Genomic DNA, 12139 nt, shown 5'->3' with positions numbered 1-12139 from the left:
CCACAATACTTTTTCTATTTTTAGTAGAGATGGGGTCTTGCTCTTCTTCAGGCTGATATTGCCCTGAGCTCAAGCAATCCACCTGCCTCAGCCTCCCAGAGTGCTTAGAATTATAGGCATGAGCCCCTGTACCCAGCCTGATTTTTTTAAAAGCTGCATGACTCTCTCTAGACTAGTGACTAGGACTTCAGTATTTTATTCAATGAATATTTGACAGGACATATTTTCAAACTGATGGCTGTTCAGATGAATTAGTCATCTCTGTGATGAATCAGTTACTTATACGTGGGGTTTTTGTTTCCTGAGAACTTGGTTCCCCATTTGTGATCTGCCTGCAAAATCACTTCCTCCCACGACAGTGACATTTCTCTGCACAGGTGTATTTATTCAGAGAAAAGATCTCTAGCCAACTCTTCCAATGAGAGAATCTCAGTATGCCAGAGCTGGGAGATCCTGGGAGACCTCTCACTGATGAGATGAGCAAACTGAGGCCAGGGAGAGTGAGAGACTGACTCACCCAAGGTCACACAGCAAATTAACAGTAGCACTGCAATTAACACTCAGGTGATTCGGTTTCCATTTAAAAGTCTCATCTTCATTCCGGGCGGGGGGAGGGGAGAGGATTTTTCCCCATATTTCTCACAAAGCAAAGAAAGTTAGGAACCTTGCTGTTTCAAACACTTGAGTAAAGCCTGATGAAATGAGAAAGCCAATCTTAAGTGGGGCTATCACAAGGCAAATGACAAAACTTGCTGTCTGGGGCAGATGGTGGTAGACAGGTAGAGCCTGTCTAGTGTAGATCCAATCACCTAAAATCTCCAAGAGCATCAATGTGAGGTCCCTGTGTGGCCCCTAAGGGACTCATCACACACAGTGATGGCATAAACAATGGTTGACAATGGGCCAAGCCAGAGACACCCCTCCTGGTGTTGTCTAATATGGCCCAGCAAAAGGAAATAAAGCACCCAGAAGATACAGACATTCAAAAACTGTTTAAAAAGAAATGTGTACAGACTTTGCTTTCAACAACTCCAGTCGTACTTAGTTTATGTTAAGTCTGGTTTCCATAGAGCCAAAAGCATAATCTTGACATTGCCCAAGGAAAAGCAGTGCTAACGAATGACAATCTATCCATTGTAGTGACCAAGTTCTCTCTTTCCTTTCCAGCCGCTTTGATGTCATCACTTCAAGGCCATATTGCTTTTCATTTCAGCCAGAAATCTCTGAAAAACGGTAGAATTTTCTGGCCTTTTGGCAAGTAGCCAGCTTTCCTGGCCTGCATCATTTTCAGCCTGGCCAACTAAGGCTGTTTCTAATCAAGTTCAAATGAAAGCTGGGCTCCACTCTGGGGCCTGTGGAGGAGAGAATTTAGCTCTAAGCCAGAGCTACAAGAGTCCCCCAGGCAGGTTTCAAATGTCCTTGAATGAAGGCAGGATGGCTCAGAATCAGTCTGAAATCAAGGGTCAGGGTTGTCCTTTATCCTTGTATGAAGAGTCAGTGTTACTTCTCGCTCCCATTTAGAGGTTTCTGGGTATTAAAATGGGATTTCATTTATGGCCTACTTCCCCCCCCCCCCGCCCCCCATTTACAGCAATCATTCTTGAACTTGACTACTCAATACATTATCTGAAGCACTCTTAAAAATAAAACACAGATTTCAGGGCTCCTTACTTGGGTCACTAAATCCAAATGTCCTAGAATGAAGCCTGGAAATGCTTACTTTAAAAAATCTTCCCAGGTAACTCTAATGCCCAGGATTTCAGATTCTAGTTACACTTCTCCTTCTTCCCTCCCTCCCTTCCTTCCTTCTTTCCTTTTTTCCTTCCTGTGGGCTGCTCTCAAAATCTAAGCACCACATATAATAGTTCTGAAAGAGAGACACCATTCTCTATTCCAAACCACCACCAATTTATAAATAGCATGTAGAAGAAAACACGTCTGCAAACCTGGAACTTCTATAGCTACTGACACTGTAAAAAAAAAAAAAAAAAAAAAGATCTTAGAATTGGGCAGCATCTGTGGCTCAGGGAGTCAGGTGCCAGCCCCATATACTGAGGGTGGTGGGATTAAACGTGGCCCCGGCCAAACTGCAACAACAAAATAAAATAGCCAGGCGTTGTGGCAGATGCCTGTTGTCCTAGCTACTCGGGAGGCTGAGGCAAGAGAATCACCTAAGCCCTGGAGTTGGAGATTGCTATGAGCTGTGATGCCATAGCACTCTACCGAGGGTGATAAACTAAGATTCTGTCTCTACAAAAAAAAAAAAAAAATCTTAGAATTAGAGAGGTGATTATGTCTTTCTTCTTGACGCTATGTAGGGAAATACATATGTCTACGTGAAAATTTACATGTTTTATTTGAAGTTTTTATTATATTCAGAATGGCCCAGACGTAAAGCATTAAGTTGGTCTAAATCCTTATGCACTCAAAATTCTGAATTAGGTTGCTATTGTCTTTTTCTTTTCTAAATGAAGTGACCCAAATTTCCTATAATCTTTCCTTGTAGGAATTTTCCCTGCTCTTTGATTACTATTCTCTAGTCCTTCTTTGATATCTTCAAACTACTCTTCATTCAACAGCAAGAACCAAAATACCTTCAGGGCACAATCATACTCGTAGACATAGTTTGAAACCAGTTCGTGCATCTTTTTAGGAGAATCTAATTTATTGCTAGGGGGTGACATAGACTAGCAGGGGCAATTCTAACGATCTACAGATCGTTTTTGCTCCATACCAAGAAAGATTCTTGTAGAATTCCTTTACTTAGAAGTTCTGCTGTATTCGATCTGTAGATAGTTTCCAGGACCCTCTTCCATAAAGAAGATCTGGGTTTGATCTCAAAACCCCTCACATTCTCTTCCTCCTTTCCCTCTGCATTCTTGCATTGTTTCTGCTTGCCTTTTTTCCTTTTAAATGGCTTTTGTGTAGTTTCTCACACTGGTCCCTTCTCCTGACTGCTTTTAGTTTTCAATTCAACAATCATGCTCTCAGAAGACTGAATTATTGGCCTCCTTCTTCACTCTTCCCTGCCCTGTGTCCACTCCACTAACGACTGGCTGTCTGTCTCCCCCCGCTTGGTTTTGGGCCTTGCCATTGACTTGCTTCGGCTAATGGCTTATGGGCAGTTCGAAGTCTAGGCCTTGTTTCTTCTCAGCTCTTTTCTATCTCTGCCATTGCTAGAAACAGAAAATGTGATGGTCAGCCTGTTAGTGCAGGGAAATAAGAAATAAGCTGACTCATTCAGGCAAATCAGCAGAACCATGCCAGTCAATCCACATGGACTTTGTTGCACTCAGGATGCTTATGTCTACATTGAGCCTTTACAGCTATCCAAATGGCACTCTCGAGGAAGCAGCTTAGATGACTGAGTATCCTTTGCAGGATGGGGGAGAATAACTCCTTTCTTTCCTTGGGACAGGAGACTAAGGATATTCATCATTGTAACAGAGAAGATGCCAGTAAGATGAGGGGAAGCAGAAAGTGGCTTTCAAAGTAGGAAGAAATTTTGCCCACAGGAGGCCCAGAGCATCCCTGCTCCTACAGAAAGCAGCTCTGGGGAGTACAGCTCATCCCAGCACAAATCATTACCCATTTGGCCAACGTATAGCAAAGCCATGACTGGGGCAGGAGAAATGTCCCCTGAATCCAGGCCTAACCGCCCACCCCTTTAGGCTCTTATGATTTCTTTCCTTCTGGCTTGGATACCTCTTACAAGGACTCAAAGAGACTGACTGCACAGATTAAGTGAACTTTTTATTCTATTGACTCAAAGGATAAAAAGAGATTTTCTTTATTTTTCTGAGTATATATCATGCCCACCTGAACAATAAACCAGCATGTAAATCATATACTTCACGCCAATGGTTATTATAGCCAGAACTTAGTCTCAACTCAAGGCCCGAGCCTCCAAGTGTAATGGCTCATTCTACAGGTGAGAGTTACTACCATCGGACCATAATAACAACATATTCATATAATAACATATTTGTAGGTAAGCCAAGGTGAAACTGCCAATTCAGTTAGAGGAACAAATTTTCCAACACCATTAAGAAAAATAGATAAGGTCATGTAACTAATGTAATCCTATTTTCCAAATCCTTTTTTGCCTTCTGTCTATAACACCTACTATCTATCTATCCATATGATATAAAGGGCCAGTAACAGTTTAGCCTTTATCCTGCATGTTCTAAGAAAATGCATGAGTGTGTACATATCTATGTGCATGCACACACACACACATGCGTGTGTGTGTGGAGGGGAGGGTGTTTATGTGTACACACATATACCCCACAGACTTTTTCATGGCCAGTTGTCCTTGCAAGCAAAGGACATGCTTGCTTCGAAGCATGCCATGCTGCTTCGAAGGTTCTTTCAGGGACAATAAGACCTAAGCAAAGCAGGGATATAGGCTGACATGTGCCTCTGGGATTTACAGTCAACATGCTTTCCCCTTTAGTGACACTACTGGAGCCCCCTAGGGCCCTCAGAGTCTTCACTCACTTTGGGGTATAAAAGGCTACTCGTAGTTAAAAGAGCTCATAATCTCAGGAGAAAGAAATGAAGCTCTGGAGAGTGAGACTTCAGGCAGAATTTGAGGGGTGAACTGTAGGCACCAAGCTGGTTCTAAGGCATCTACACTTGCCACCTTCCATGCTGGCTATAGTTCCCAAGTGGAAAGCTATGTTTTTGCTCCTGTATAACCCTGGCCAGCAGGCAGGTCACTTATCTCCCAGGCTGAAATGGTCAGATCCTGATTGAGAACCACAATGGAAGCAAACGACCCTCTGAGCAGTGAAAGCAGACGACACAAGCTAATTTTTAGAGAGCAGGCACGTAACCTACAAAGGCGTGCTCACTGACCACCTCTGTACCTTCTAATTCCAAGACCCGTGGCTACCATTCTCCCTTTCCAAATGGACCAAACGTAGCAAATTTGAAAGCAGACCTACAATAGCAGTGATAATGGCTGACAGCCTGACCCAGAGAAGGAAAAAGACCAAAGCTGACAGGACTCAGACAGGAGTTTGCAGTGAAAGGGCAGGCTGGCCACAACAGCTCAGTGGCCCATGAAGACATCACTGTGCTGTATTACAGCCCAATACACTAATTAGTACTCTGGCAGTCACTCGGGTCAACTAGCAAAAGTTAAGTAACATTAAAGGGCTGCTTCTGTTCAGGAAGATAATTCTGAAGTCCTGGACAAGGTGACAGTATTGGGAGACGCCCCCCAGAGGGCAGTGTTGGTTACTGCACTGCGGAGCTACAGCAGGGCACCCGGGGCTGGAGCCACCCACCTCTGAATGTTATCTTCAAGCTGCTTGACTCTGAACTCGTCCTCCTCAGACTGTCGCCTCCTGGCTTCCTCCTCTTCGGCAGTTCCAGCGGGTATACCCTGCAGCAGCCATTTTTCCCGAAGTACTTTGGACTGTGGGAATGAGGAAGAACAATAGACAAGATGATCCTTTTAAGTCCACATCCTTCTCTCCCTCTGCTATTTGAGCTCCGCCCCTCAGCCGTGCTCGGCCTGAATCGCTGCCTTCACCTCCTCCCGAACTTGGCTCCCTACTTCCTTGGGGCCCAACCCCCAGAGACCCACCAGCGGATTTCTTTCACATCATTTTCTATTATTAAAAAAAATTTTTAAACAGAGTGAACTGTACAATGAACACCCGTGTAGCCTCATCTAGATTTAATAATTATAAACATTTTACCATATTTTCCCTTCTTTTCACCAAAGTATTTTAGAGTAAATATCAAACACCATGACATTTCACCCATTACTATTTCAGTATCAGTATTTAAGAATTATGAACATTTTTCTATGCAATTATGATTCTATTATAAAATTTCCTAAGATCACCTAATATCTGGTTAATATTAAAATTGCTCTTTTGAAAGAGGAATCTATCTCATGTCTCTGCCTAAAAACCCTTTAATAATTCCCAACTGTCCTCGCCAAACGTTATAAAAATCATACAGCCCAGCTGTGCCAGTGTACTAACATATTGTACAGTGAAACAAAAAGTTTTCCTTTCAGGCAGCACCTGTGGCTCAGTGGGTAGGGCGCCGGCCCCATATACCCATGGTGGCAGGTTCAAACCTGGCCCCAGCCAAACTGCAACAAAAAGTAGCCGGGCATTGTGGCAGGCGCCTGTGGTCCCAGCTACTCAGGAGGCTGAGGCAGTAGGATTGCCTGAGCCCAAGAACAGGAGGTTGCTGTGAGTTGCGACGCCACAGCCCTTAGAACAAGTACATTTGTCTGGCACCTGTAATAGCCTCCATTCGTAAGTGTGAGTCATGTATGTTAGTCCGGTGTTTGTAGTTTGAGGACTTACTGTAATAACCTCCATTCGTTAAGTTTTTGAGTTGCAGTTGGATATCTGTAACTAGGGGACTGTCTGTACTCTTTGAGAAAGGAAATGAGAACAGCTCAAGAGGGAGGCACCCTTGTACACGCCCGCACAAGAGAAAAACCCAATTCAATTCAAGTTAGGGAGAGGGGAAGGGGAAATGGGGGCTTGTGTGCTCCCAATAGGCACAACGTCAGGGTATGTGGCACACCTCCTGGGTGTGGGACACACCTACAAATGCAAACACTGTTTTTTTGTTTTGTTTTTTTTGAGACAGTCTCACTCTGTTGCCCTGGCAGAGTGCCATAGCCTCATAGCTCACAGCAACCTCAAACTCCTAGGCTCAAACCACCCTCTTACCTCAGTCCTCCCTGGGACTACAGACACCTGCCACAACACCTGGCTAATTTTTCTATTCTTAGTAAAGCCAGGGTCTTACTTTTGCTCAGGGTGGCCTCAAACTCCTAAGCTCAAGCAGTCCACCCCCTACAGCCTCCTAGAGTGCTGGGATTATAGGCGTGAGCTACCACACCTGGACACAAATGCATACATTGTAACCTAATAGTTTGAACCTCATATTAATCTGAAAAAATTAAAAAGAGGGGGACAGGCATGTTGAAACTCCCTAAAAGAAACAGCAGGGAGAGGTAGGTGAGGAGAATTCTGATTTGGGTTTCTGCTTGTTCCCTAGAGGGCAGAGGCAGCTTCTGAATGTCCGCAGAGACCAGATCCAGCACAGTATGGCTGAGGACCAGTGAGTAGGCCTCAGGCAAGTCAGTGGCCAAGGGACAGGACCACCTTGAGGGTGCAGGGCACACAACCAATTGGTCCCCACAACAGAGAGTTACTGAAGAAACAACAGGAACAACGGCTATGAAGGCAACTGACACAGGGTAAGGACCGCTTCCGGGGTTCCCTGGCATCACCTCTATCCAAAATGTTCTTTGATCTCATCAGGTAGGGCAAGCAAAGTGAAAGGAGAGAGAGCTCTCCTGGCTCCTGAGATCCAGGACACTTGGGCTTGGAGCAGACCCTGTAGCTCTTATGAGCAAAACAAATCCACAGACTCTCATTTGTATGTGGGGTTAAGAGCTGCTGATTAAGAATCTATCAAATGAGTTTTTAAAAACTGCCAATGTTTAGTGATAGTGAGTTAGACTAGTGGTCCTGATTCACTCTATGGAGATGTCTAGGGGCCAATCAGCTCTGTGGAGACCTTGCTGGACACCCAGAAGCAAGTTCAATCAGGCTTCCAGGACAGGCCCTGGGTGCGCAATGCCCCCTCTGTGTGTGTGTGGGCAGCTGTGGTTTCTACAGGCATTATTCTTGCCTTTTAATTATAAAACATTCCATTATAAATCATTCTGGGCAGATCAGTTTGGTTACCTTACATAGAAAGGCAAATTTGTAGCACTTAACCTGTAATTTTCTAATAATTAGACATGAGTTCATTCACATAGAAGTGATTCCTAACTGTACTGCTAAGTGACTGTGAATAGAAACACCCCCACACTCCAATATGCTTAAATAATTACACATCATAGGTAACATGTGGCCTGTAAGTGTATCCTATATAAATAGTCTGCATCTACCACCGAGGTAAGTATAAAAACGTACAGTTTTACAGTACAGGGCACCGTTTTGTAATATAGAATCATGTGTAAATGCTCCCAGTACAATTTGTTTATGTTGGTTGCTCTCCAATGTTTTATGAGAGATTCGTTTCTATCAGAAAGTGGGAATGGGTGGGGAAAACTGGTTGCTCTTGCTAAGTGGGCTACGGAAGAAAAATAAACCAGAACCTCCATTATCCACTTCAGCTTCTCCAAATTCCCCAGACAGATCCTGCTTGCCTATCACAAGAGGCCATTTTTAAAATCAATCATTGTTGTCACATTTTATTCAGATACCTAATCTGATATAGACGCAAAATAAACTTTTCATTTGTAGCAATTCTGAAGTAGAAGGATGCTTATTGCTTTTCTTCTCTTGACCTACAACTGGGTTTTAAAATTTACTCCCAGGAGGAGGTTGTGAGAGGCCGTGTCAAACAGCGGCTAACATCCGGGATTCTGGAGCCAGTTGGTCATTTACTGGCTGAGTTACCCTGGACGGCCTTCTCCTCACTGAGCCTCAGTTTGCTCCTCTGTGAAATGGAGGATGACAACAGTGCCCATCTCAGAGGGCTATAATGAGGATTAAATTTGTTCATATGCTAAAAGCGTAGGGCATATACTGTGCACTGTGGAAATGTTTATTACTGCTGGTGTTTGTCCTGTTCTCTTGGCCTGTCCCCCATTCACCTGAGAAAGAGCAGGTAAAAGGCCACCAGAGAAGTCTCCATCGCTGCTGGCAGGATCAGTGTCTCTCGGTCTCGTACAGCAGGGACAATACTGCATAGCACTTTCCTACCGCCCTCAAATTACTTCTTCTTACATCTGTTCCCCTGTAGACCACCAGCTCCTCAAAGGCTGGGGCTGACTATGCCTTATTCATCTTTGTGTTTATTATAGCACCCCGCCCAGTTCCAGTGAATGAATGTGTAAATGGACAAACTGGGAAAAGCTTGATTTTCATTCACTAACTACATGGGAAGAGCGCTTTCTGAGCTAGACTGTTTGGCACTAACCTGGTCCAAACCACAGATGGCAAAAACTTTGATAGGATTTCTGGAGACAGAAATCCTGGCATCCTTGGTGTCTTCGTGAGGACCCTTCTAGAGGGCAGTCACGGGCAGGCCCAGCTTCCTCCACCCCAGCAGGGATGTTCTGAAATCATGTCTTCTTGCAATTGAAGAAAGTGGCTGCTCTTAGGAATGCCCCCTCTGCCCTTCTTCACAGGGTGCCTCCTGCCACCAGGTGAAGGGTCTGGCCCCTCATTTCTGGACAAAGCAGCCTGGTGATCCTGGGCACCCAGAGGCACATGCCCCTCTCTGTATGTCTGCTCTTGATCCAGCAATGACATCATCAGCTCACCCCAATAGGAGGAACACAGAAGAGAGGCTCTAACAGAAAATGGTAGCAGGCCTGATCTCAGAGGGGTCTGTTTCACAAAGGTGTTTTGACACTTAAGAAAATGCATAGTTGATTTTTCACTTGGCTCCAAAGTCAGTCACTTGGCTCTCAGAGAAAAGCACCAATTCCAATACATTTACCTCTACGTCTCTTGTTGTCCCAGAATATACAGGAATATCTGGGTTTCCCCTGTACTGTTGTGGCTTGTACTGACTGCCTGAGTGTTTCAGAATTTGTGATGAGTGTGGCTCAGCAGAAATGAAAACAAAAAATAAAAAAAAAATTCTCTTTATTTGGCCTTTATTGTCCAAAGAACACACATCCTCCCAAATGTGTCACAGCTCACAGGTGCTAACAACTGTCAATCTTCATGTGTCAAATGGGTGCGGCCATGAAGAGAAAGGACAAAGAAGGGGGAGCTGAGAGCAGGTGGCGAGGCAAGTGGAGCCTTGACAGGGGCTTCTGAAAGCCAGGACAAAGGCAGCCCCTACAGTAAGTCTGTTGATTTCTCTACTGGTCCACCCAGCTCTGGAAAACAAAACTAGAACAGAGCTTCTCAAACTTTGGTACGCATAAGGATTGCCAGGAGCACTCACTAAGACACAGATTCAGGGCCACCCCCACAGCAATATGGGTTCTCTAAGTCAGGCTGGGCCTAGGAATTTGAATTTGAATAAGCCTCCATGTGATGCTGTTGTTGCTGCTGCTAGTCCACTAGCCACAATCTGAATAGTACCCTGTGAGAACCTGGGACCTACCAAATGCTCAGGAAATAGGTGAGCTTTCTTGCTGGCTGGCCACACTCTATGATTTAAAGCAGAATTCTTCCTCCTCTCCTTGGAATCCCCATCTCAGGAGCAGTGGCTCCCCCATCCCCTCTCTCCCTGCCAGGCAGTCTACCAGTCCCTGGCAGACAGACAGGCAAGTCCCTAGTCTCACGGAGCCTTCATCCCTCACAGGAATGCAAGACAATCTCAGACTCTGAAGCTGCCCGGGAGGAGGACAGCAGGACAGCATGATAAAGAAGGACTGAGGGAGGACACTCTAGGTAGGAAAGGGCTCTGACTTGAACATTTGAGCTGAAAGATCAGGAGGAGCATTCCAGGAGGAGGGACTGGCAAATGGACTAGCCCAGAGTAGGGGACAGGGTTTGGTGTGTCTGTGGACCAAAATGAAGCCCAAGTGGCTGGACCATCATGAGTGGTGGTAGTGGGAGAGGAGGCAGAACAAGCAGAAGATGGAGAGGAAGGCAGGGGCCAGGTTGAGGGGATTCTGCAGCTTTATTAAGCAGTTTGTTCTAAGCACAATAAGTAGAACCGCTTGGGATTACACAGCACAATGATGGCAGCCTACTGCGACAGTCAAGTGATGGAGCATATTAGCTGGAAACAGAGGAGAAGCATTAGGAAAGGAAGGTATGGAGATGGAGGCGCACCTTAGAGACAAAATCAATATGATTTGCCAATAGATTCCATGTGGGGGATGAGAAAAGGGAGAGATTGAAGGTGACATAGAGATATTGGGTTTGAGCAAAATGGTGAACGGTGGTGTCATTTTGTTGGAGACCAGAGGAAGAACACATGCTAGAAAAGCAGAAAATCATAACTTCCATTTGGGGCATGTTTACCTTGGGAGGCTTCTAAATGAAAGTGACACCCATGTACGTGGAAACGTCAGGAAAGCAGATGAACAGAGAAGCCTGAAGTCTAGGGGCCTCTGGGCTGGAGTCAATAATACATAAATGATCTCTGAAGCCATGGTACTAGGTGAGGATGGTGAGGATGACAGTCATTCTTACAGAATTCTTACTGCTTTACATGATTTATGTATAAATCCACTAAATTTTCCCCAAATCCTATGAGGTAGGAGCTAATGTTAAGTAACTTGTCTCTGGTCTCCAATCTAATGAGGTGTGGATCTAGGTTTGAAGTTAAGAGATGCATTCTACTGTCCAGCCTCTGCATAAAATCACCCAAGAATCGCTTCTCGGTCTTTTGGCTAAGATCAAGTGTATAAAATCACCCAAGAATCCTCAGATAGGATTCACAAAGTCACAAGGCACCACTCATCTCCTCCCTAATGTGGACACTGCCCTCCAGCCCCTCCAACAGGTGCGGCCCATTTAATGCTTTCTCTTCCGCACTCAGCCCCAAGTCCCTGGCGGTCAGAGGCTGTGTCTTTTATTCTCCACAGAGATGGACATGTGAGGTTGTAGGTGGTGATAATTAGTACCCATTCAATGAAGGAATGATTGAAAAACCATGCACACACATTGTATTCAGGACATATAAAATCTTAGACTATTAAAGCGAAAAAAGACCTCAGAGATCATCGAATCCAATCTACAAATTTTCATCTACAGATAAGGGGACTGAGGAAAAAAAAAGCCACTTTTTGAGGGGACCCAGGTGAAGAGTGACGAGTGTCTGGGGTCAGTGTGTGGGACTGACCATTTAAAGCATGTTAATCTTGGGAGGCTTCTAGAATGACAGTGGGACATGAATCAGCCCTGGTAGTAAGTCTCCAATCTTTTCTTGATCAGACACTTGTTATTTTCACCAAGTCATACCTAGCAATCTTTTTATTTTCTAATTCTGGCTTCGATGTTAAACTTACAGATGATTTCACCACCCTCAGAAAAAAAACATTTACCAGCGATTTCTTCTTGTACTTTCAGGATTTTTACTTTTGACTGTCTGTCTTTCATTCACCTGTAATCTGCCTGAAGCTAACACTGGCTCCATTAGCCAATGAGCGTAGCTAACCAGATGTGGG

At 44.7% G+C, this 12139-nt stretch overlaps 1 protein-coding gene across 3 annotated transcripts in view; it reads right to left on the bottom strand.

The window, feature by feature from the left end:
- Window positions 1-12139, bottom strand: part of AKAP2 (A-kinase anchoring protein 2) — a 478916-nt gene that overhangs the window by 251394 nt on the left and 215383 nt on the right. For all 3 annotated transcript variants that reach the window (XM_023510474.1, XM_023510475.1, XM_023510476.1), the window contains exon 4: window positions 5295-5425. In XM_023510474.1, the coding sequence (XP_023366242.1) occupies window positions 5295-5425 (131 nt within the window). The remainder of the gene's footprint in view (window positions 1-5294; window positions 5426-12139) is intronic.

Source organism: Otolemur garnettii, unplaced genomic scaffold, assembly GCF_000181295.1.
Source record: "Otolemur garnettii isolate 467f Iridium unplaced genomic scaffold, OtoGar3 scaffold00014, whole genome shotgun sequence".
NCBI lineage: Eukaryota > Metazoa > Chordata > Mammalia > Primates > Galagidae > Otolemur > Otolemur garnettii.
The sequence above is the reverse complement of the archived record's forward strand: the minus strand, read 5'-3'. Positions and strand labels throughout refer to the sequence as shown.